The sequence below is a fragment of the Mustelus asterias genome, chromosome 1 (assembly GCF_964213995.1).
Source record: "Mustelus asterias chromosome 1, sMusAst1.hap1.1, whole genome shotgun sequence".
In the NCBI taxonomy this organism is placed as follows: domain Eukaryota; kingdom Metazoa; phylum Chordata; class Chondrichthyes; order Carcharhiniformes; family Triakidae; genus Mustelus; species Mustelus asterias.
The window spans coordinates 62,604,183-62,631,714 of NC_135801.1; the positions used below are offsets into that span (position 1 = coordinate 62,604,183).

General features: G+C 43.4%; 1 protein-coding gene across 4 annotated transcripts in view; it reads right to left on the reverse strand.

Annotated features, from left to right (window-relative positions):
- The window catches only part of sorcs2 (sortilin-related VPS10 domain containing receptor 2), a 612,212-nt gene that overhangs the window by 70,132 nt on the left and 514,548 nt on the right, over positions 1 to 27,532 (reverse strand). For all 4 annotated transcript variants that reach the window (XM_078213272.1, XM_078213290.1, XM_078213281.1 and 1 more), the window contains exons 12-14: positions 27,282 to 27,358; positions 24,854 to 24,945; positions 15,667 to 15,774 (exon numbers count right to left, since the gene is read on the reverse strand). In XM_078213272.1, coding sequence (XP_078069398.1) covers positions 15,667 to 15,774; positions 24,854 to 24,945; positions 27,282 to 27,358 — 277 coding nt within the window. The remainder of the gene's footprint in view (positions 1 to 15,666; positions 15,775 to 24,853; positions 24,946 to 27,281; positions 27,359 to 27,532) is intronic.

Consider the following 27,532-nt stretch of genomic DNA (forward strand, 5'->3'; position numbering starts at 1 on the left):
CAACTCCCCATCCGCCCAGAGGACCGACATTACATGGCTTTTGAGGCGGATGGTCGTCTGTATCAGTTTCTTAGGGTTCCATTTGGTGTCACCAATGGGGTCTCGGTCTTCCAGCGTGCTATGGACCGAATGGTGGACCAGAACGGGCTGCGGGCTACCTTCCCGTACCTGGATAATGTCACCATCTGCGGCCGTGATCAGCAGGACCACGACACAAATCTCCAGAACTTTTTGCGCACTGCATCTCGCCTGAATCTGACCTACAACAGGGAGAAGTGTGTATTCCGTACGCGCCGGTTAGCCATCCTGGGATACGTAGTGGAAAACGGGGTCATTGGCCCCGATCCCGACCGTATGCGCCCCTTGCTGAACTTCCCTTGCCCGCTAGCGCAAAAGCACTGAGGAGATGCCTCGGCTTCTTCTCCTATTATGCGCAGTGGGTCCCCAACTACGCAGACAAAGCTCGTCCGCTTATTAAGTCCACGACTTTTCCACTCACGCCAGAGGCCCAATTGGCCTTCAAGACTTTGAAACGCGACATTGCGAAAGCCACGATGCACGTGGTGGACGAATCCATCCCTTTTCAGGTGGAAAGTGATGCATCTGATTTCGCCCTGGCCGCCACACTAAACCAGGCAGGCAGGCCCGTTGCGTTTTTTTCCCGCACCCTTCAAGGTCCCGAAATTCGGCATTCAGCGGTGGAAAAGGAGGCCCAGGCCATTGTGGAGGCCGTCAGACACTGGCGCCATTGCCTGGCGGGGAAGCGGTTCACCCTGATCACGGACCAGCGGTCCGTGGCGTTTATGTTCAATAACACGCAGAGGGGCAAGATCAAGAATGACAAGATCTTGCGGTGGAGAATTGAGCTCTCCACCTATAATTACGATATTATGTATCGTCCAGGGAAACTCAATGAGCCCTCGGATGCCCTCTCGCGCGGAACATGCGCTACTATGCAGGAGGACCGCTTGAACGCCCTCCATAATGACCTGCGCCATCCTGGGGTCACTCGGCTCTACCACTTCATCAAAGCCCGCAACCTGCCCTACTCGGTGGAGGACGTCAGGTCAGTGACAAGGAGCTGTCGGATTTGCGCGGAATGCAAACCGCACATTTACCGACCTGACCGGGCACATTTGGTCAAGGCCACTCGCCCCTTCGAGAGGCTGAGTGTGGATTTTAAGGGCCCCCTTCCCTCAACAGACCGGAACGTGTACTTTCTTAACATCATAGACGAGTACTCCCGGTTCCCGTTTGTTGTCCCCTGTGCGGACACGTCGACTGCCACGGTGATCAAGGCATTCCGTGATCTTTTTACCCTGTTCGGGTACCCCAGCTATATACATAGCGACAGGGGCTCGTCGTTCATGAGTCATGACTTGAGGCAATTCCTGCTCTCATACGGGATTGCCTCTAGTAGGACCACGAGTTACAACCCTAGGGGCAATGGACAGGTGGAAAGAGAGAATGCTACAGTCTGGAAGGCTGTCCTATTGGCGCTGAAGTCCAAAGGCCTTCCAGTCTCCCATTGGCAGGAGGTCCTCCCAAATGCACTTCACTCCATTCGCTCCCTCCTGTGTACGGCAACCAATGCTACTCCCCACGAGAGGATGTTCTCATTCCCTCGGAAGTCGTCCTCGGGGATATCTTTACCAGCCTGGTTGACGTACCCAGGACCCGTCCTTCTGCGGCGACATGCAAGGGCCCGCAAGTCCGACCCCTTGGTCGAACCGGTCCACCTCCTCCACGCCAACCCTCAGTATGCCTATGTGGCATATCCTGACGGGCGAGAGGACACAGTCTCGATCCGAGACCTGGCGCCCGCAGGGGACGTAGCAACTCCTGTCGCTCCCATACCCCCAGTCACGAATCCCCTATCTCTTATTTCTCCCCCGGACGTGGCGCGGTCAGCACCGGGACCAGTGCATAACAGTTATACTCCACTGTACAGCTTGCCTGAGACTCGGAGATCGGCGCCATCGCAGAATGTACCGGGATCCCCTGCACTACCGCTTCATCAGGGTCAACCGGCCCGTGAGTCCGCGAGAGGACAGCCGGACGCTGTTTTGGAGAGAACGCCACCGCAAGCACCTGCTCCGGTGTCACCGCCGGTATTGAGGAGGTCACAACGACGGTGCGGTCCTCCAGACCGTCTGGACTTGTAGATTGTTGACTTTTTTTTTTATATAGTCTGTTTTCGCACCCCGCCGGCCTTTGTTCTCAAAGGAGGGGTGAATGTGGTGAACCATCGTTGGTTACCACTGTGGGGTTGTTCTAATGTTGTTGTTGGGCTAGGGTGTTCACACTGTGGGATTGTTCTAATGTTGTTGTTGGGCTAGGGTGTTTACACTGTGAGATTAATACACCTGTGGTTGTTGCTGTTGTGGCACATCCCAGTCGGGCCCCGCCTCCTGGGAGAGGTATAAGACCCTCTGCTCGGGCGGGACCCCTTCAGTCTGGAGTGGTGTACTTGTGTTCTAATAGTTCCATTGTTAGACAATAAAAGCCTTCAGTTACCGAAGCCTTGTGTCTTGTGCTCGATTGGCGTGCACCACTAACATTTTTAAATTCACCCGTGGTTTCACATTAGTGAGGAGCAACTTCTAATTTTAGTCAAGCCATTCCAATCACAACCACACCCTAAATCTGTTGTACCAGGGAAAACTTGCGCCAGCACAAGTGTGACCTTATTTTCCTGCTCAATTTAACCCCCAACTACTTTGCTAAGTGGAGAATACCTCAGGTTTACTGAAATTGCAAGCCTGCACTGTCTAATATCTCAACTGAACTAATCACATTTGGATTTGCCGTGGATTTGTGTTTTCCACTGTGACAGTTGCTTTACAGATTAAAGTTGATGAAATTCTAGATTTTGGTACATATTAGAGTAATGAATTGACTTTATTCCTTATAAACGGAATGAGAAAAATAACTGCTGACAGTTTAGTTTTAATTATTACGCATGTTCTAATATCCCTTCTAGAAAGCATATGTGTATGTCAATCATGATTATTTTTCTCTTTATTTGATGGTGATTGCAATAATTTGAGGACAACTCGATGTGATTCAAAGTAGCAAAGGATTTATTGCCAACAATGAATAGCTATTTACAATAAAGGGTCAGACAGAATTAACTACGCGACTATTCTCCACTCCTCCCTGGTCCAGCCAAGGATCCTCCCTGACCTGGGATATGCGCCCTTACACTTGATTGGCTAGGTTTCCCGCCTCGACACTCCACAGGGCCCGGCCTGATCACTTGGCCATCAGGGAATGTCCCCTTAAAGAGGCCACGCTACCACTCTCCTCCCCCAGCTCCTAAATTCACTGATGGATGAAACAAAAAGGACATCATTAACATAAGCAAACAAGTTACTAAAGACATCAAGAATGCTCCAGGGGGTAACATCATGGGTGGCATTTCCCCCCCAAAATACTAAGTGTCACAAAAGGGGGGGGGGGGGGGGGGTGGTGGTGGTAAGAGTCTAAGCTCTGGTTTTCAGACTAAAGCTCTCCGATTTTCAGACATTTGTGAAAATTCCGCCAACTGACACTCAGGACCTTTTTGGGAAAATTCCACCCACTGTGTACAAGTCTACACAGCATATGGGAGATGTGTTAACTCTCCATGCACACACACTGCCCCCCTCCTCCCCATTCCCCCCCCCTTAGATCCCTCCAACAGACAACCCCCACAGCATCCCCCCCCCCCCCCCCCCCACCCCCAATCCCTGGCATCCTGATCAGCAGCCCCACCCCCCAATGCAGGGATTCTCCCCCTTCCCCCTCCTCCCACTGAGCTATCCTTCCCCCCGTCTGGCCTTGCCCCTGTCTAGCCCCACCGCCTTGACGCTGCCCGATTGTCATTCAGATTATTTGTTTCCTGCTGAAATTTCCGGCTGTGCTACTTGACCAGTGTAACAGGTGGGAAAATCGCAACCCGTAAGTTTAGTTTTCCTCATTGCCAGTGTAATAAATCAAGGGCAACTTGATATGGCTCAAAGTAACAAAGGGGTCATTTACAATAAAATGTCAGGCAGAATTAACTATGTGACTATATAAATGCTCCAACTGAGGATCCTCCCCAACCTAGGGCACGCACCCTTACATCCAGTTGGCTCAGTTTCCTGCCTCGACACTCCATAGGATCCGGCCTGACCTTATGGCCCTCAGGATCACCCCCTTAAAGGGGCCACACTAACACAGTGATCTGCGGCCAGTGTCTAACAAGGGCAATCCCCTTTGTGTGACTAACAATCAAGTGATAACTAACAGCAGCACCGATTATCTCACCTTCCTTCTTCTTGCTGAAGGAGACTTAGCGAGTGAGACAAAATTACATCCTGCAGCCCAATGACATATCCTGCTGATACCCACACAAGCTGATCCCCTAAGTGGTCTGGGGATTATTTCATCCTCCATAAATATTGGAAATCCAGCTTTTACTTAGTGAATTTGAATCCCTATTTTGCTGCAGCTATTCTAGTACGAGTATCAGTACAGGTCACTCTGCAAATCCACTTTAATTAGATCCTCCGCATTTGTTTTACATCAAAAATCATATTAGGAGCATGAGATTTTGTAATTGAAAATGCTTTGTGGTTAAATACTCCAAGTATTATGTTGGAAACTGCGCCACATAAATAAAGGAGGGCCTAAATTCAATCGCTAGTCTCTGTTAACATTGTTGATCACAACTCAAATGATATTTGGTGCAATATCTTTGGAGTCAGTGGGAGAAATGAGGGAATCAGCTTGAATTCCCACTGCTAATCCACTACTGCTGAGTGGTATATATATAATATATATATAGATTTGGCGCATGCTGGTAATGTGTTTGGCTCAAATAACTAGCTAACAAAAATAAAATGCAACATCAGGATATCCCAAATGCTTTACAGCCATTGAAATACTTTTGAAGTGAAGTGTATACAGTGATAGGGAAAAGCTGCCAAGTTGCACATAGTCAGTTCCCATCAGTAAGAGAATAGTAATTAGATAATCTGCTTCTGTTATGTCGATTGAGACATAAATATTAGCTAGGACATCAGGAATAACTCCCCTGCTCTTCTTTGAAATAGTACCCGACAACTTTTACACTGACATGAAAGGGCAGATGAGGTCTTGATTTAACGTCTCATCCAAAAGATGGCACTCCTGCTTCTGCAACACCCCCTCAATACTGCACAGGAGCGCCAGTTTAGATTTTTATGCTCTCTTCTTAAGTGTACTGGAGAACATCTGGCATTGGTGGAACTCTACCCCAGCCACAGTCAGTACCTTCAAGAAAGGAGAGGCAATATCTTGAAAGAAGAAACAAAATCATTTATTTATCTTACAGTAAGGTTTTACTTTGGCTGCTATGCACTTCAGTCCCACCTTGACAATGTGGTAAAGTGGACAAGTTTCTCTTCCTTTATTTCTGTCCTTCACCTATTCTTTTCTCTGCCCAGGCTGCAGCTGCTGTCACGCAGCAGTGGCCCTATGATGACACCAAGACCTCATTTTGTTTCTGCAAGCCTGTTGCTCTGATGCCGCTATTAGGTGTTCTAAGACTGACATGGGAGACTTTTCCTTTCATCTTGCTCACCTCTCTGGGATAAGCCTGCATTGGTAACGAGTTAACAACCAATTGTAGGAGCCAACCTGAGATGTGGGTTTGAAGTTACCACTATGGTTGTACATTAGTCTCCAACACACCTTGCTACTTTGCTAACTGCTTCTTTCTTTATAAAATCTATTTTTACTGTTCCTTCATTTTTAACATATATATAAACTTAGATAGGTCATCGCAAAGATAGATAGCAAATTGGCACAGCGGTTAGCACTGCTGCCTCACAGCGCCAGGGACCCGGGTTCGATTCCCAGCTTGGGTTGCTGTCTGTGCGGAGTCTGCACGTTCTCCGTGTGTGTGTGTGGGTTTCCTCCGAGTGCTCTGGTTTCCTCCCACAGTCTGAAAGATGTGCGGGTTAGGTGGATTGGCCATGCGAAATTCTCCCTCAGTGTACCCAAACAGGCGACTAGAGGACTTTCACAGCAACTTCATTGCAGTGTTAATGTAAACCTACTTGTGACACAAATAAATAAATAAACTTATGAGCCTTCTTCCTCTCCAAGTTCAATGGTCTGCATTCCTGTCCTGATTTTTAAAATCTGAACTATATTTTGCCACCATAGAGAAGACTATTTATCTGACTTAATTTCCCATTTTTATTCCACCATCTCTGACATGCAAGCTGCGTCTCCTAAGGAAGGAAAAACATCACCAAATAACTGCAAGAGGAATAAAAAAGACACATTCACAAAGGGCTGTGGGACCATTTCGGAGTCAAACAAAAAATAAGGATTAATTATACAATTTCCGGGGAATATTCCAGAGGGGAAGTTTAACTTAAAAGCCTTTGCTAATTACATGGACAATTCTTCAAAATCTTCCACACCAGCATGCTCTCCTTTCCTGGTAAGCATTATTGTATGTGAAAGGGCTGATGAGCAGCAAGGAAGCAATTCAATGGACAGGGGATGTGTTCATCACATGTAAATTTCATTTAGTTAAATGTGAGTCTCCATTTAAAATAATCCGTCAGTGTGTAAAGATTCATCGTTTCTCACTGCTGAGCTATTTTTGGAGCACATCAAAATATGACAAGACTCAGTTGGACACAGGTGAACTCACTTTCCCATCTATCTGTCAAAATCTAAAGTGATCTCAAATAAATGCCTGATGATGCAAGTGTTTAATCTTTTAAAATGTTCCTGTTTTGAAACTTTCAGGTTAAACCAAGACTCAAAATGGGGGTGACAGATTTACAAAGAAAAACCACTACCATGATTGGCATGATTTTCTGTGAATCAGTGATTTTTTCAGGACATGTTAACTAACTCGTGCTTAAGATTTTTTTAAAAATTGATGTAACCAAGCATTTCATAAAAGTACAATATAAGCTCAAATGTATGACTCAGGGTTATTCTAACAAACTACAAAGTAAATAGCTACAGGGATTTATTTCTTCAGAACAATACCACTCTAAAAATAAAGCACGACTGAACGAAATGCATAATTATAAAGCATTAAAAGGAATTCTTTACTGATGTATTTTTGAGTATAGCTAGGAGCATAGTTCTATAAATAGCTTTTAAAGGAGAAACTGATGCATTTCATTAGGATACAAAGAGATTCAAGTCTGAAAGAAAAGTGCTCATTTTAATTCAGTAGGAGACTGAGGAAAACCAACCTGATCTCAGCTGCATGAAGCCTGGGCACCTTTTACACCAGGCCTAACCTGCATGCTCCCAGTCAATCCCCCACCCAAAAACAGCAGGAAACTTTCCCTCCCCTGACCACTGTCTGAAACTGAGCCAGATCCCCACAACCGTAAATGAACTCGAGTTGAGCTTCCATTCCCATGTCCTCACCACAACAATCCACTTTTGCCTTTTAACATTTCCATCAATCACCTCACTTCAATTACTACCTCCACTACCCAAGAATGTTGTGCTCCTCCAATTCTGACCCAGTGGCATTTACCATTGGTGGCTGTGCCGAGGAGAGGTAGGTTTTAAGGAGCATCTAAAACCTGGCTCTAGAATTTTGTTCCAAAACCTCTCCACCTCGCTACCTCTCTCTCCTTCTTTAAGATGCTCCTTAAAACCTACCTCTCTGAGCAAGCTTTGGATTGCTTGTCCCAATAACTCTTTGCATGGCTCATGTGACAAATGATGTTTGACAATGCTCCCGTGGAGCATCTTGACTCATTTCACCATGTTAAAGGCCCTAGATGTTGTTGTTGAAGAAACACAACGTTGGGCAGTAGGAAGCCAACGCTGAAAATTCAAGAAACCCCTGGTACTCAGATTGGTCATGAGCATAAGTTTTGGATGAGGGCCTTGAATTGGGTTCGGAGTGAACCTAGAGGAGAGTAATCCTAAACTTTCTGTATGGGTCCTGGAGGAGCAGACATGCTGCACCTGACCCCACAAGGAAAATTAAAATCACTTCATTTTTTGGGCCACTTCTGGCCAAGATCTCTCTTCTTGCCAGGTTGATCTGGCAACAAAACTGCAATCACTTCCCCACTCAGGCCCACGAGTGGACCCCAATCTCAATATCAAAAGGACTCTGCTGTTTCCGGTAAATGTTCTCCTCACTGATATTTTAAAATGGTAGCCTGCGGGATAAGAATAATGCTCGATGTTGGCATAGGTGAATCCTACAGGTGATACTTAGGCCAGGAGTTTCTCGCCCTTCCCTGGCGGATCCCCCACACCAGATGCGGTGAACCATTCAAATGTCAGTTGACTTCAGTGGGATCAGAAAAATCCGCCACTGGGAGAAGCTGTACAATTTCAGCCATCCACCCAGTTTCTAGCACATAAGACAGGGTTAAAATTGCTATTTACATGCATTCCAGCCAGAGACAGAGAGAAATACAAGTTTGAGCCAAGGTTACATCCGCTTCAATTAATGAGTTTAAAAAAAATACAAAATCATGCCCATCTTACAGATATTTTACTATGGCTTTGTACTGTGTGTTGAGCTAATAAAAATTGGTTGCCTGCATCCCCAGTATGTTGATGTTCTGTGAAATTCTGCTTTCTTTCCCCTGTTAGTTCTTGTCTCCTCCTTCAACTCTGCTCCTCTTCCATTTGCGATGGTGAGGCAGGGAGCCTATTATCCAAAAACATCTTGCTGGGGACATGCTATTATTTTCTCTCCATCTGTGCAGAGGTACTGGATTCTGAAGACAGTGACAGTAATCAAGAACTCAATGAAGATTATACCTATATCTCACAACTTCACAGTGCTACACGCAGGTCCTTCAACACATTGTGCCATGGAATTCAGATTCCTCAGAAGCACTTTCTTAGCTCTTCATTGTCTGTACATCAGTTCCATGGTAGCATTAAACTCAATTTTGCCTGATGAATTGCTAAAACTACTGCTTCATTATATATATTGATTGATGCAATGTATGTTAGCAAGGCATGTTAAGGCAGGATGCATACTCTCATGTGGGGACAGTTCAGTTGTTAAATGGTTAGGGGTGAAATTAGAGCTTTTGCTTCATCACACAAAAGATTACTGAAATATCTCGTCTCCTTCCTGCAAACGTCAATAGAAAAATTTCCCATAAATAAGACAACTATGATTCAAAGACTGTACAAATGATTCCAAAAACTGTAATGTTCCATAAATAAACTCAGGCCCAGGAACTAGCAGTTCAACACAGACGTCAGCACTTCCGTGAACACTCAAGATCTTGAGTCAATCTCACAAGAAAATATGCTCAAAAAGCACTGTCACAATTCAAAATGCGATGCCTAGCAATTAACAAGCTGTAATTATAAAAACTAAGAAGGGTAATTATCAGCCCTGGGGTTTCACATATAACTAAAGTATGCGGGGAGCATGCAATGTGTCGATCAGCTTACTGGCTGAAGTGCTGTCCCTGGCTATTGGAACTTTACGCACAGTCCTACAGATGGTAGCAGTCTAAAAAGAAATGGATTAGATTTGGTTCAAATGGCTATTTGAACATAATGCTGACAGACAGGCAGAGAATCCAATAATGGAGAACATGAGAATTCAGGAATAACTGCACATACCAGGTTTGGCCAACTGACGGTATAATGGTCCTGCAACCTAAAATCAGTTTGACAAATGTTGCAATGTTAGCACTTCAGCGAGTCAGTATTCCAATTAAATTAGGTTCGGCATTGCTATCAGTTTCCTGAAGCACTCTATTAATGATTTTTTAAAAAAGCAAAAATCATTTTTGAAAAGCAGAAAGACCTGCTGTGATGGTGCATTTCGCTGATTTTTATTTTATTCACAGAATGTCAATACCACTGACAAAGGCATGACTTAGTGCCCATCCCTAATTGCCTCTGAGAAGGTGGTGGTGGTGACCAGCTGCAGTCCCTGTGGTATATGTATACACAGTAAGAAGTCTCACAACACCAGGTTAAAGTCCAACAGGTTTATTTGATAGCAAAATCCACTCGCTTTCGGAGCGCTGCTCCTTCGTCAGTTAAGTGGGAGTTCTGTCATATACGTATATGTATACCCACAGTGCTGTTAGGAAGGGAGTTCCAGGATTTCGCAGCGATGAAGGAACGGTGATATAGTTCGAAGTCAGGATGCTGTGTGCCTTGGATGGAACCGCAGGTGAAGGACGATGAAGGTGCTCAACCCACACCTTGGGAGGAGGAGAAGGTAAAGGATGGGGAAAGAGAATGTCACCATCCCCTTTGGAATGTGTCTTTGCAAAGGAGGATTGGAGAGTGATGCACTGATATTTGTTGATTCACCCCAAGCAGTTCTGTAACACAGGACTGAATGTTCTGTGGGCTGTTTGCAGGGACAAACACAGGTAAATATCAACTGCTAATGGAGGGCCGGGCCATCAGCTTGGTGAAAAATTTGTGTAGTAACAGCTTGCCATAGCTAGCTTCATCAGTTGCTCAAATTTTGAGTCACTTCGCCTTTCCAGAGTAATCTGAGCATGAAAGTGGCAGCCTTAGGCGCTTTCATGCGTTTGCACTAAGTACAATCTGATCAGGGTAACTTTGAAACACCCTATATCAAGCTTGCATGGTGATCAAACGACTTGGGCCCTATTTATGAAGTTGCCGATAAGGCTTACCTTATAGTGCGTGGAACTGTAGGAATCCTAACACATATATTGACTAGTGAAGGTAGGCTTGCAGCAAACAGTAGAATAGAACCACTGACAAATTTCTCAACTTGCATGTCGAGGAAAGGGACCTTGTTTGATTGCTCCATTTCAAAAGTGAATTTGGGCGCAGGATGAAGTCCATTAAGGAGTTTGAGGAAGTTCTTAAATGCAAGGAGTAGGAGGATGGAAAACACCTAACCTCCTTTCTTTTACATATTTCTGATACGTAGGTGGTATGTTTGCTAAACCTGTCTCCAGAGAGATAGAGGGACCAGTAGTTTGTTTTGGAGACAGATTAATTCAATTTAAGCTTTAATGCTGAGTATTCTACTTGGTTTATCTAATCTTACAATGCATTTTCTGGGTGAGAATGAAATCTGAAGAAAAGAAGAATTTGCTTCGAGTCCCAGGAGTAAATATTAAGAGCTTGGTTTTGATGGCACAGGGATTCAACCTTATGGTTTTCATATATTGTTCACTCTACCATATCATCAAGTTAAGTGACCAATAGTGGTTCAATGAAAAGTGTAGAAGAGCATACCAGGAACAGCACCAGGTAGACCTAAATATGAGGTGCCAATATGGTAAAGATACATTACAGGACTACATGCTTGTTAAAGACAAGAACTAAGCGATTCCACAACAATGAATCAGTTCAAAGCTCTGTTGTCCTGTCAAATCCAGTCAAATAGTAGTTGACCATTAAACTGACAGGAAGAGGGAGATCTGTGAATATCACCATCCTCGCTAATAGCAGAACCCAAAACGCGAGTACAAAAGGCAAAACTGAACGATTTCCAACCATCTTCAGCCAGAGGTTTCAATTGATTGATTCATTTCAGTTTCATCCTGAGATCCCCACCATCAACTGGATTAACTCCACATGATATCAAGAAATGGTCGATTAGCTGAATGTAGCAAAGGCTTTGGGCCCTTGTAACATCTTGACTGAACAAAGAACAAAGAACAAAGAACAGTACAGCACAGGAAACAGGCCCTTCGGCCCTCCAAGCCTGTGCCGCTCCTTGGTCCAACTAGACCAATCGTTTGTATCCCTCCATTCCCAGGCTGCTCATGTGACTATCCAGGTAAGTCTTAAACGATGTCAGCGTGCCTGCCTCCACCACCCTACTTGGCAGCACATTCCAGGCCCCCACCACCCTCTGTGTAAAAAACGTCCCTCTGATGTCTGAGTTATACTTCGCCCCTCTCAGCTTGAGCCCGTGACCCCTCGTGATCGTCACCTCCGACCTGGGAAAAAGCTTCCCACTGTTCACCCTATCTATACCCTTCATAATCTTGTATACCTCTATTAGATCTCCCCTCATTCTCCGTCTTTCCAAGGAGAACAACCCCAGTCTACCCAATCTCTCCTCATAGCTAAGACCCTCCATACCAGGCAACATCCTGGTAAACCTTCTCTGCACTCTCTCCAATGCCTCCACGTCCTTCTGGTAGTGCGGCGACCAGAGCTGGACGCAGTACTCCAAATGCGGCCTAACCAGCGTTCTATACAGCTGCATCATCAGACTCCAGCTTTTATACTCTATACCCCGTCCTATAAAGGCAAGCATACCATATGCCTTCTTCACCACCTTCTCCACCTGTGTTGCCACCTTCAAGGATTTGTGGACTTGCACACCTAGGTCCCTCTGTGTTTCTATACTCCTGATGACTCTGCCATTTATTGCATAACTCCTCCCTACATTATTTCTTCCAAAATGCATCACTTCGCATTTATCCGGATTAAATTCCATCTGCCACCTCTCCGCCCAATTTTCCAGCCTATCTATATCCTGCTGTATTGCCCGACAATGCTCTTCGCTATCCGCAATTCCAGCCATCTTTGTGTCATCCGCAAACTTGCTGATTACACCAGTTACACCTTCTTCCAAATCATTTATATATATCACAAATAGCAGAGGTCCCAGTACAGAGCCCTGCGGAACACCACTGGTCACAGACCTCCAGCCGGAAAAAGACCCTTCGACCACTACCCTCTGTCTCCTATGGCCAAGCCAGTTCTCCACCCATCGAGCCACTTCTCCTTGTATCCCATGAGCCTTAACCTTCTTAACCAACCTGCCATGTGGGACTTTGTCAAATGCCTTACTGTAGCAATAAACACATGTGTTCAGACCTAAGTAAGCCTATTCCAGCATAGCTACAGCATTGGCATCTACCCAACAAAGCTCAGGAATGCCCTGTCCAAAAAAAAAACTCAGTCTACTCTCAGTCACCCCAGCCATCAAGCAACATTAGCTCACCAATGGTCTGCTCACTAATGCTCTGTTTAGGTTCTGCCAAGAGCAGTTAGCTCCAGAGCTCATTGCAGCTTTGCTCCAAACATGGATGAAGAGTTTGAATCCACCACCATCAACATCCTGGGGGACTAACAGAAAGTTAACTGGACCAGCCATATAAGTACTGTGATTACAACAGCAGGTCAAAAGCTGTGTATTCGACAGTAAGGAACCCTCGACTTTCTGAAGCCTTTCCACCATCTACAAGGCACATATTAGGAATGTGATAGAATACTCTCCGTTGTCTGGATGAATGCAGCTCCAGTAGTGCTCAAGAGCCTAAGCATCACCCAGGGCAAAGTAACCTTCTTTTCACCATCAGCATTCAGTAGTAGCAATGTGCACTACCTTCAAGATGCACTGCAGCAACTTATTAAGGCTCCTTCAACAGCACCTTCCAAATCCATGACATTTACTGCCTAGGAGAACAAGACCAATGGGGTGAATGGGATCTCCACTACCTCCAAATTCCCCTCCAAGTCACACACCAAGTCCATGGCTTGGGAATGTATCACCATTCCTTCTTTATCATTAGATTAAAATGCTGGAACATCCTTTGTAACAGCACTATGGTGCATCTATATCATAAGGACTATAGCAGTACCATCTTCTCAAGGGCAATACATGCTGGCCTTGCCAGTGATTCCCATAAACAAATATGAAAACACAAATCTGCTTGACTGGCTCCCTACCAACCACCTCAAGCATTCACTCCCTCTACCCTTGGGACTCAGTGGGAGCAACGTGTACAATCTACAAGATACACTGCAGCAACTCATCAAGGCCTCTTTGACTGCAGCGCCCAAATTTAATCCTTTACCACCTAGAAGGATAAGACAAGAGGATGCAAACACCACAATCTACATGTTCCCACGTAAGTCACACACCATCCCGACTTGGAAATATTTTTGCCATTCCTTCATCATTACTAGCTCAAAAACATGAAAATTCCATGTAAGTGGCACTGTGGGTATACCTACACCAGATGAACTGCAGCTGTTTGAGAAGGTGATTCGCCTTTATCTTCTCAAGGGAAGCTAAGAATGGGCAATAAATTCTGGCCTAGCCAGCAACGTTCGCATCTCATGGACAAATAAAGAAAATCCCTATGAAATGAACCTGAAACTCCTTTTTACTGGTCAGCTTTTCAAGCCCTGGGAATCAGTACCTGAGACTTTAAATTTAAAGATCTGTGAAAGTAGTTTAGAAAGATCTGACAAACTTTTCATAGGAATGTATATTGCTGTGATAACCACTTGTTCACTTGCACTATTAAAGTGCTGACCAGTCAGCTGGTTTCTTGCAAGCACCCAAACATGCCTCCTTTAAACCTAGAATTTGGGCGTTTTAGAGCTGGGTTACAGGTGGCATCCAAAAGTCAATTATTTTAATTGGCCACTCATCTCAACCCAACCATTCCAGGCATTAAAATTCTTCTCATGTTACATTACTGAGTATTTGTGAAGAGAAGAAAGAAATTAATGTATCCTCAGGTGTGGTGATGTATTAGTCACATGTGCTTATGCAGTGACCACATATAGTAGAAACCCCACTTCCATATTAATCTTACCAGTAGCACAGCGGTTACCACTGCTGCCTTACAGCGCCAGGGATCAGAGTTCGATTCCCGGCTTGGGTCACTGTCTGTGCAGAGTCTGCACGTTCTCCCTGTGTCTATGTGGGTTTCCTCCAGGTGCTCTGGTTTCCTCCCACAGTCCAAATGACGTGCTCCTTAGGTGCTTTGGCTTTGCTAAATTCTCCCTCAGTGTACCCAAACAAGCGCTGGAGTGTGGCGACCAGGGAATTTTCACAGTAACTTCATTGCAGTGTTTGTAAGCCTACTTGGGACACTAATAAATAAACTGAAGAACTTAAACTTTAAAAAAGTTTCATATAGGGCCAACCTAAACAATCTGGAGGATACAGCTTGAGAATCCCAATGAATTCTCTGACCATATAATCAGTACTTGTCTAATGGACATTTCATGTAATGGGTGGTATTAGTGGGTATATTGATAAAAGTTACGAATGAAACTTTTCTCTATTTCTTGAATCCACTTGCCTACATCATAAGGGAAGGGTAGTGAGTACCCTCAACTCAACATTAATCTGTTTAAAACACAGAACTGCCCTGTTTTTGAGCTCTCGATATCTCCCGTATACCTTCTAGAATGACCATGTTTCGCACATTTCATAGATTTTCAAAGGATCAAAGAAACAATATTTTACCACTAAACAGAAAACAGGGAAATTAGTTTTAAGAAATCATAACTACATGAAACATTTGTACATCATTGAACTGTGCCTCTTTTTTTTCTAAAAATGAAATGCATTTCCAATTTTCCAGTACTGAATTCAGCACAGAATCCAAAGACACCACATGCATTGTGATTGATGTTCAAAACATCTCCAGCAACACAAATATTCCAGCTTAACAATCATCCTCTCTCAAAGTACATTGTTACAATCTATCATTGCTATTTTCCCCATAATTGAATAGAATTGAGTTTTCTCTCTCACACAGTAGAAGCACAGAGTGTAGTGACAATTTACACTTACAGTATGTTGAATAATCCAACAACTAACCTCTGTTAACACAAAGCAGAGATTTGCAGGTCAAACTGCAAGCCATCCACATCAGTATTAGCTTTGGAAACATGCATATTATCTATAGCGGTACTCACGTCATAACCAGTGTTTCGTCCCCTGGTTCACTCAGTAGCCCATCTACAAAGACAGAAGTGCTGGTAAAATTGTGCGTTGTCCAAGTATATCCTTCATCTACACTGAACCTAGGTGGAAAACCAACAAAAAACGCTTCATCATTTCAGTTCATATTTTGGACAATAGTAGAACTAACTGCAATGCTCCACATGATCATTATATTTTCCCAATATGTAGGTAACAATTAAAAATCTATTCCTGAGGTGAAAGAAAGGCAAATGATGTTGACTGGGAGAAGTATATTCAGTTCAAGTTTTAAATTATTATTCGTGGCTAAGTGTCCCAGTCATGTTTTAAAATTAAAATATTTGCAAGTATTTAGTTATTTCACTTAAGTGCCCCATTCACCATAACATTCATCGTAACACAACCCGTACTATGCTCACAATCAGCACATGCCATTTACAGCTGACTCCTATTACTGTGCCATTGTTATTGCAATATCATTTATTATTTCATCTTCCTGTGAATGCCACATAGTGCTCATTCACTTCCACTTCAATTCCAATTCTACTCGGCACACCATTTGGCATCATCATGGGCTTAGAGACTCAACAGACATGACTATAAATGGAATATTTGGCTATGGCTACATGAATATTTGATAGCTTTACATAGGAATAGGAAGATGAGAATAAAACAAAGACTATGAGGATCCACTGAGCTAGTTGTATGCCCTCTGAATTTTGCATTTCCACCCCATTTCACCCTTATAATGGACGAGGAACTTGCGCACTGCTGGTGAGAATAGTGCTCTATGACTCTATGACTGGAGTTTGTGCAGCCAGGCTGGGGTCAGGTCATTTTGTTAAACCAAGCACGTGCCTTTGTCAGTATTGTCTCTTCTCTTGGATGTGATTAGACCGGGCAGGGCCAGCTATTCACAATCGAACAAATTCCCTACTAATTTATGGTTTTCCTCTTTGTTACCTTTTCAACCAAAATGCTTATGAAAATCACAAGATACATACAAATAAGGTTCAGCAAAGCAAAAAATGCCTATTGTTTACCTGCTGTGTTGTGTTTCTTGGGCTATTCCTCCACAGAAAGGATTTGACAACAAACACATTGGGCTTTTAAAAGCATTGTATTCTCAGATAGCATAGCAGCAGCAGTGAGTGAATGGTGCAGATGAAGGAATGAACAAATTCATCACCTTGTCCACAATTTAACTATGCAATCCTGTCTGCTCCAAAGGAATCAATGTCGTTAACAGCCAGGGAGTGCAAGAGGAGCGGGACCATTAACAGCCAGAGTGTACGAAAGGAACAGGGTCATGAACACCCAGGGAGTGAGAGGGGAGTGGGGTCATTAACAGCTAGAGTGTGTGGGAGGAGCAGGACCATTAACATCCAGAGATTGAGAGAGGAGCGGGGCCATTAACAGCCAGAGTGTACGAAAGGAACAGGGTCATGAACAAAGAGTGAGAGGGGAGTGGGGTCATTAACAGCGAGAGTGCGCAAGAGAAGCAGAGTCATTCGCTGGAATTCTACTACCCCGCCCACCACAGAATTGGAGCAGGCGAGGGGCGGACAATGGAAATGTCTGTTGACCTCGGGCGGGAATTTATGGTTTCGGGTCGAGTGAGGCCATAAAATCCCACCCATTAAATCCAGAGAGTGTAAGAGGAGTGAGGCTATTAACATCCAGAGATTGTGAGAGGAGTGGGGCCATTAACAGCCAGAGGGTATGAGAGGAGTGGCGTCATTAACAGCCAGAGAGAGAGAGGATCAGGACGATCAACAGTGGAAGATAAGCAGAGGGGCTATTCAGAGCCAGAAAGGAATGGAGCAGAGCAGAGGGGCCATTCAGCAGGAGAGAGGAGCAGAAGGGCCAATCACATTGAGAGAGGCCTTTCACAGCAAGAGAGGTGCAACAGGGCCATTATTGGGGTTGCATTGTTAGTAAAGGAGGAAATCAATGCAATACTGAGGAAGGATATTGGATACGAAAATCATGATGTGAAATCTCTATGGTTGGAAATAAGAAACAGCAAGGGGCAGTAAACATTGCTAAGGTTTATCTATAGGCCCCCAAACAATAATGGAGAAATGAGGAAAGGTATTAAATAAGAAATTAGAGATGCATGCAATAAGGGACAACTGTAATTGTGGGTGGCTTTAATTTGGACATAGATTGGACAAACCAAACTAGCAACGGTATAGTGGAAGAGGGGCTCCTGGAATGCGTACATGATATTTTTTTAGACCAATACATTGAAGAACCAACCAGAGAACAGGCTATTCTACACTGAGTACAATGAGAAAGGATTGATTAACAATCTTGTTGTGCAATCTTCCCTTAGGGAAGAGCAAATATAATAATCAGAATTCCCTGGTCTTGCAGGCCCTGCTACTGCTGCCAGTAAGAGTGGAGAATTTGGCACTCAGCCAAATCTCCTTTCATTGCAACAAGCTCAGAGAATTCCAGCTGTGGGCGACGTCAGAAAATTCCAGCCAACATGCTGTATTTGGAATTTCAGAAGGCTTTTGATAAGGTCCCTCATGAGGTTAGTGGGAAAAATTAAAGCACATTGTATAGGGGTAATGTATTGTGGAGGTGCTGGCATAATGGTATTGTCACTGGACTAGTAATCCAGAGACCCAGGGCACGTTCTGGGGACCTGGGTTCAAAACCTGTCATGTGTTAAGGTGCTGAGCCAGAACTTCAAGTTACATTAGGAAGCCAGACTAGACCCCACAATTGTTTTCTTTTTGGCATAAATATAACGATAAGATATTTCTCTCCAGGAGATCCCACTAACAACATGTGGATGTTTTACAGTAAAACAAACTTTATTTAATAATACAACTCTAACAAATGAAACAGCTTAACCATTAACAATTGAACAATATTTAAAAATTAAAGGTAGCAACTTTATTTTCGAGCTTATGATTATTTCAGTTCCAAATCAGCTCCATTCATGCATAGATTAAAACCACTTTCAAATGAATACAGTTTACAGGCATACTTGCTATAAATTGTTAACAGTCTTGAACCTTTCAGAGGGAGATTTTGTGGAGAGAGGGTTCATTTTCAGGAAGAGGCTGCAAATACCTCTGACTTTAGCGGAAGTCTAACTGAAACTGAACAAAATCCCTGCTACAGACCTAGCTCCTCCCATTAACCAAATCATTAAATGACCATACCTATCTAAACCCATATTTCACTCCTTTAATCAAAACCCCTCAAGGAACCTAATTTTCATAAACAAAAGTCCATTAGCTCTTTCCTAAGTAAACAGTACAAGGCTAAAATGAGTAATTATGAGTAATAATGCCCTCCCAGCACCTGAGCTGCATTCCCTCCAAACATACTGACTGCCTGTAGAATAAAGCTAAATTTTAAACATTCCCCTTAAATATGAAAAAACAATATATATATTTATATCAATCGCATTACTATCATCACACATGGCAGAAGGTAAAATTTGAATTCAATAATATTCTGGAATCAAACGTCTAATGATGACCATAAAGCCATTGTCGATTGTCATAAAAAAACCATTTCATTGAATCATGGAATCCCTACAGTGCAGAAGGAAGTCATTCGGCCCATCGAGCCTGTACCGGCAACAATCCAATCCAGGCCCTATCCCCATAACCCCATGTATTTATTCTGCTCATCACCCTGACATTAAGAGGTGATTTTGCATGGCCAATCAACCTAACCCACACATCTTTGGACTGTGGGAGGAATGATGTGGAGATGCTGGCGTTAGACTGGGGTAAATACAGTAAGAGTTTTAACAACACCAGGTTAAAGTCCAACAGGTTTATTTGGTAGCAAATGCCATTAGCTTTCGGAGCGCTGCTCCTTCGTCAGATGGAGTGAATATCTGCTCTCCCCATCAGATATCCACTCCATCTGACGAAGGAGCAGCGCTCCAAATGCTAATGGCATTTGCTACCAAATAAACCTGTTGGACTTTAACCTGGTGTTGTTAAAACTCTTACCGTGGGAGGAAGCCAGAGCATCTGGAGGAAACCCACACTGATACGAGGATAACGTGCAAACTCCACACAAATAGTGACCCGAGTGAAACAGAGTGCAAATAAATAGTTCTTTTTCCAAGCGGCAGGCAGTGACTACTGGGGAACCACAGGGATCAGTACTTGGGCCCCAGTTGTTCACGTTATATATAAATGACTTCCACAGGGTTGGTTTTACCATTAAAGACTATCTAGTTGGTCATATCAAAGATTCACCTTGTGGGATAAACAAGTGCTTCTTGACCCTTTGGTTCACCGCAGTCTAGAACCAGTGGACAACAGTCCTCAGCGTGTACATCTCAATGCTGGAAGCTACAGATTAGTCAAAAGAGGCATTTTACTCCAGCCTTGAACAATCCTTGGCCCGAGGCCCAAAGGGCGACAAGCTGGTTCTCCTTGGTGACTTCAATGCCAGAGTTGGAAAAGACACAGACCTCTGGGAGGTATAATTGGCAGAGAGAGGGGTAAAGAAATCCAACACCAATGGTATGCTGCTCCTGGCAAAATGCCTAGAACATAGCTTCGTCATAACTAACATCTTGTTCCATCAGAGAGACATGTACAAGGCCTCATGGTAAACCCTTCACTCCAAGCACTGGGACCTGCTCGGCTGCATCATCGTCCAAGTGAAGGATCGCAATAACATGCGTATCACCCCCACCATGAGAGGAGACAATGACTGCTGGACAGACCACCTGTGATCACCATTCTGTGATCAACATCAATGTAGCCCCAAAGCAATGACGCAACAGAAACAATGTCATAGAAATGTCAACCCTGAGATACCCAAAGACCCTGATAAGACTGTCCTATTCAGCCAGTGCCTGACTTCCAACCTGATTATACCCTGTGATCCAGGGTTCAGAGGGTAGAATTTTACCAAAATTGCAGAGTGCTGGATCAGGTGAGAAAAGTGGTGTGAAACTCGCTGGTTTCATAGCTGCCTTTTCTCGCCTGATTAAACAGCATTCTATGCAATTCTTAAGTGCTGGCACACCTCCACAGGCATCGTCTGCCAGGAGGCAGTGCCACTGCACTGCTAAGCCATGTCCCATACCACCCTGGGGCTAGACTTTACTCTGTGCCCCGGTTTGAAAACCAGTAGTCATTTGCACCGGTGTGATGTCACACATGGTGGGTGGGGAATAAGGCGAAGGCAGACGCTACAGCGACCAGGCAGGTAAGTATATGTTAATCTATTAAAATTTATGGAAATCATGTTCATATCCTTTTGCGTGAACCTGGCTATGTCATCGGTGGGGGGTGGGAAAGATCGCAAACTGAAATTTCGCTGGCGCAAATCGTTTTGGCTACGCAGGAGATTTAGGATTTTGACCCCGTGAATAACAGGACTGCTGGATCACACCAGAATGTCCATAGTGCCTGGTCTGCCCTCAAGGCTTCCATAATCAACACCTACAAAGTGATGCTTGGTCACTCAACCAGGAAACACCAAGACTGGTTTGATGAGAACGATAGGAGATTCACAAGCACAAGGTTTTTCTGAAGCTGAAGCAGCAACCCAACTCGAGTAAGAAAACAGCTCTACAGATGGTTGAAGTCCAGCAAAAAAACCATGACCTAAAGAACAGATGGTGGTTGGAGAAAGTGCAGGAAATCCAGCAGTTAGCCGACAACCATAATGTGTGAGGTTTCTTTAGTGCAGTCAAAACTATCTACGGCCCATGCACCCCACCCCAAGAACAGAGATGTAGTTATCACAAAGAAAGAGGCAGTTGGCACCCACTGGAAGGAGCACTTGAAACACTTCCTTAATAGAGACTCTGTCTTCAAAGCGAGTGTCCTCGACTCCATCCCGCAGCATGCTACCCGCCACCATCTCAGCACAATCCCAACCTGGCACAAAGTAGAAAAGGTCATCCAAGAGCTAAAAAACAAGACATCAGTGCAATGAAATCCTCACCAAACCACTAAAATGTGGTGGGAAAGCACCAATGGTGCAAATACATGACCTCATTTCCTTTCACTGGAAAGAGGAGAACATGCCAGAAGATTTCAGAGACGTCGTAATAGTGACCATCTTCAAGAACGGTGACAAGTCCAATTGCAGTGACTACAGAGGAATTTCCCTGCTGTTGGCCACAGGGAAGGCTCTTTGTTCTCATCTTTGACACTGTCAACCATGAGGGTTTATGGAGCGTCCTTCTCCGTTTTGGCTTCTCTCAAGATTTTGTCACCATCTTCCACCTGCTCCACGATGACAGGCAAGCTGTGCTCCTTTTAGAGTGGATCCACCACAGACCCAATTCATGTTCGGACTGGGGACAAGCAAGGCAGTGTCAGCGCACCAAAACTTTTCTCTACCTTCCTTGCAGCAATGCCCCATCTCATTCTCAGCAAGCTCCCCGCTGGAATGGAGCTAAACTACAGAACAAATTGGAATCTGGTCAACCTTCGCCCCTTCGGGCCGGACCCAAGGTCATCCCATCCTCTGTCTTTATGCCTGCATCTGCACACACTCAAAGGTTAAGCTCCAATGCATCATCCACACCATCATCAAGCATTGGTCTTACACTAAACATCTATAAGACAAAGGTCCCCTGCTAACCTGTCCCACACCATGCAACACTGCACTCGTTATCAAATTCCACCATGAGGGCTTGGACAATGTAGACCACTTTCCATTGCTCGGGAGACTACTGTCAACAAGGAAAGTAATCAATGACTAGGTTCAGCACCACATTCAATGGGCCAGTGCAGCCTTCAGTCACCTGAGGAAGAGTGTGTTTGAAGACCAGGACTTCAGACCCAGCACCAAGCCCATGACTTACAGAGCAATGGTGATATCCACTCTCCTCTATAGTTCAAAGGTGTGGACTATGTACAGTAGACACCTCAAAACCCTGGAGAAGTACTACCGGTACCGCCTCTGCAATATTCTGTGAATACATTGACAGGATAGGTGCACCTATCAATGTCAACGTTCTCGTTCAGGTCAACATCCCCAGCATTGAAGCACTGACCACGCTCGATCAGCTCTGGTGGTCGACAACATCATCCACATAGCTGACATGAGATTCTGGAAACAAATGCTCTACTTGGAGCTTCGACACAGCAAGAAAGCCCAGAAACGGAGAGAAAACACTTCAGGGACCCCCTCAAAACCTCCTTGAAAAAGTGCAACATCCCCACCGACACCTGGCAATTCCTGGCCGTGAGCAAGCTGAAGCCAAGCGTCGACAGCAAAAGGGGCGCGTGACGTCCCGAGCACCCTACCCACCCACTCCTAAACCACCATCTGTCCCACCAAGACAGAGACTGCAGGTCACACAGTGGACTCTTCAGACACCTGAGAACCTATTTTTAGTTGGGAAGCAAATCATCCTCCATTCCGAGGGACCGCTTAAGAAGAAAATTTACAAAAAGAAAAGCTGAGATGTTAACAACATAGCTTTGATGTCAATTTCACATAGACATGTAAATAATAAGTAATTTGTTGGCTTGCCTATGCAATTAGAAACCGCATTACATCCATTAATGGATGTGCACAGTGGGATATAACAAAGCCTGAGACTCAGGCTGACTGGAACAATTTTTGAAATAAGGCATGCTGCAGGGAGTCAAATTTTTAGAGAGAAAGTTGCCAGAGTTTTTGACAAAACTAATAGCACTCAAGTGCTGGAGTAGTTAAGAAGCCATATTGTTTAAGTAAATCAACCCTCGATTTGTGGTACCATGGTGTCTATTTTGTATTATTAAGACAAGTTGTATTGACTGAACTAAGGAAATCTGATGATAATTGATCTTCTGTGAGTTCATTTGTGTTAAGCTATTGTGCAAGTATACATGCCTTAAAATTATGTCAGCAACGGTTGGATGTAGATGTTTGTTACAAATGAGTTTACTCATAACTTTTCAGGTGCAGCCACTCCTGTAAGTGGTGTCTAGACACAACTCTTACTGCAGTTGACTGGTACTGCTGTTAAAACTACAAGCACAATGTAACTCAGGGGATACAATAGCAGTACCTTCTTGTGACCTGAACCAGATATCCATATATCTAAAAGTAGCCCAATATAATACTTAGTGAGACAAGGTTTGATAGGAATCATTAAGGTGCTTGTTCCATGTGAGAATATGCAGATATGTGGCCTAGAAGTCAAACCAATTTGTTGTTTTGAATTTCTTTTTACACATCACTCATTGACTTTCAGAATGGAGAACAAGTTGTGATACATCCATAACACAGCACAGTTTAGGTGTGAGCTTCACTGGCTTGTACTCTGATGTTTTGGCTATATATAACAATGTTCCTTTTTCTTGTCACGTCACCATGCAATGTTGACATGTTGAACACCTAATCCATTAAAACTCATCCTTTGAATATGACCATTGGGCTACTCAAACACAAATCTTGGAGTACTTAAAGTTACCTTTTTTTTCTTTTAATTTGCAGTATTTTACACTTAGAATCATAGAATCCCTACAGTGCAGAGAGAAGCCATTCGGCTCATCGAGTCTGCACCGACTCTCCGAAAGATCATCCCATCCAGGCCCTCCCCTCCACCCGGGTCCCTGGCACTGTGAGGCAGCAGTGCTAACCACTGTGCCACCATGCCACTTATCTATATTACATTTCATCTGCAATTGTTCCATAGACTTTGCAGTTCCCAAGCAACCTGTTCTAAATGCTTTAAATTTTAGTATCTGTGCAAATTTTGCCATTTTGTGTTGAGTTTCTGCTGAAGTTCATGCAGATTAACAACAATAAAGATCCAACATTGATGCTCTGCTCAACATTTCCTTCTTAACATAAATCCCCTAAAAAGTAAATGCTATTTCCTTCAGCCAGCTAGTAACATATCCATTGCCATTTTACCTTTTTTTTAAACAAAGTCTTAAAATGTGTGTGGAATATTATTAAACTGCTTTCTGGAGAGCAAGGCACACCCAGTGTTGATGTAAAACTACTTGATCTACAGTTACCTAAATCTATTTGCAATGGAGTCAATGTTAGTCTTGAATGGCTTCAGCATTTGTTGAGAGTTATTGGTTTGATTTTAAGTCAAGCCACCTCTGAAACCACACACAGTAAAATTCTTAAACACAGCTCTTGTACACAAAGTACTTAATAAATCAGTGACTGTGTTATTGATAGAGGTCATCATCGTAATTTAAATTTATTATTTCTTACTTTAATATCTTTAGTGGGATTGAGGTGTCCTTGATAGCAACAATAACGCCACCATGGTCAAGGTAAAGGATATGATGTTCTTCCTCAAACACCTGAAGGAAATAACAAAAAATGAATCAATCCACACGTTAATATTACTGATCAATCCACATGTTAATAGTCTTACTGAATCTCACATAATTTACATTCCTAACTGAAAACGAAGCTGACATCAACAAAATTGGGATAAATCCATAGAGGCACACTGAACTGCAGGGTTGATGTACCTTGAAATAAAGTAAACTCATGTTTTTTTAAACAGGTCTGTGCACCCAAATCATCTAGGGTTAACTGGGAATAGATTTTGTCATCCTTTAAAACCAGTTGATTATTATTGCCTTTTATTTGGCCCACCAGCACCAAGCTCCCTTCTCCAACAGGATCACGGACAAGTGATTTGCTTTGTTAAGATAATTTTCCAACTGCCCAAAGTTCCTGGAAGTGGCCCAGTTTGACTCATCCTGCAATTTTTTCTTTCTCTTTGTTTGCTATGGTGATGTTTTTGTCTGGAACAGATGGACTGCCAGAGGTGATGAGCTCACTGCTTAGGGAATTGCAAACAGGCAACTATTCTGTGGCACTGGTCATTAATTTACCAAAATGTTGCAGAGCCAAACCACCATAGATTAGGAGCTAATTATGTACTGAAAGGAAAAGCAAAATGTGTAAAGTTGATGGAAAATAATGACTTGTCCTTAGGAGGCAGAGGAAATCACATCAGTTTATCTCCTTTCTGCATTAAAATTACAGTTACTACTGACAACTGAACATCATTTACAAAATAAATTTTAAACAACCCCCCTTACGTTCTGTATTCCTTTCAGTAACTAGAATCATAGAATCCCTACAGTGCATGAGGCCGCCATTCAACCCATTGAGTCTGCACTGATCGCAATCCCACCCAGGCCCTATCCCCATAACTCAACTCATTTACCCTGCTAGTCCCCCTGACACGAAGGGGCAATTTACTATGGCCAATCAACCTAACACGCACATCTTTGGACTGTGGGAGGAAACAGAGCACCCGGAGGAAACCCAAGCAGACATGGGGAGAATATGCGAACTCCACTGAGGCCGGAATCAAACCCAGGTGCCCGGCACTGTGAGGCAGCAGTGCTAATCACTGTGCCACCATGCTGCCTCCTAGAGAGAGAGTTTCAGGAAAGTAACTTAAAAAGGAACTATCATATTTATAACCATCATCGTGAATGTAAAATACAAGTTAAATTAGTATTTTCGCAGAAAGTGAAGCATTTTTTTCCATTCTCCGCTCCATGTTAATAGCAGCCATTTTATGAGTGATCAAAAATAATTATGAAAAATAAACAGAAAATGCATGTCATGCTCAGCAGGTCTGGCCATATCTATAGAAAGAAAAACAGCTCGTATTTCATGCCTGTGACTTTTATTCCAAACTGGGAAAAGATGGAAATGCAATAAGAATAGTCAGCTTGATTTAGTTTATCTTAAAGACATTAATCTAGATTAAAAAAAGATTTTAAATTTCCTCGGATCACACAAAAGCTGTTCAGATATTCTTTTGTCTCTATTCCTGCCATAACACCTGCAATCACATGCACGTGCCAAAATTGTCAGCCCATCTGCTGCCCACAATGGGAAATAGAAAAATTAAAAATTATCCATTTGATGGTTCATAGTATTGATTTCTCTCTCTGTCACATCAAAATTCAAAATAATGGAAGATATACCTGCCTATTTGAAGCAATAATAAAGGATTTTAAAATGGTTGGAATTTTCTCCTAAGATAAGAGTGACTTCAAACACTTATGGCTACTGGCAGTAACAAAAGAGACAAGAAACAAGGCAAGCAGATGCAGAGGCATTGCAAGTTGATTTTATGGGTTTGGTACATATTTTATCTGCAGTGAGTGCAATAGCTATCAGGTGTTTTGTCAAATTGAAAACAGGGAGTTCTATTCATCTGCTGGGTGACTACGGAGGCATTCAAATTCAAATTCCCCGTATGGGTAATCTTTAAAAAATAAACCGCAATTGCTCCAATATGCTAACAAGCCTCATGTTTTTTCATACTAGTATGACTGGCAGTGGCTAATGCCTAGTTGGTAGCCTCCTGAGCCATATATATACTAACATTAGGTAAATAAAAAGACTTTCAGGTATAGATGAAAACTTTAAGTATGCATTGATTTGAAAAACAAAAATACAAGAACATTGCATTCAAGGGGAAAAATAACTATGTACTTTATTGAAGCTACAGTTTGATTTCAATGATGCAACACTCTTTTAAGAGTGAGAATCAACAAAGGAGGCTGAATGGGAATTGCATAACACTCCGCAAAAAGTAGTCAGTGTATCAACAGCAAAAGAAAAACAGTTTAAGCTACAAAATCAAGTTCAGTTTACTTGCCTGCCTCCATGTATTGCCACAATCAGAGGTTATGTACATATCTTCCTTGTACTCAACCAGCTGGGCTCCTAGGTTTCCTAAGGGACAACATTCCATTATATTATGCAAAGACAAAAGAAGTGTTAAGCAGATATGTACATATTGCTCATTATGAACATGTAAATGGACAGAGGGATTATTTTCAGCATCCTTTCCCACCAGCAGGAGCACTGTTTATTCTAATGAAATCATTGTTAAAGAATGCTCACATT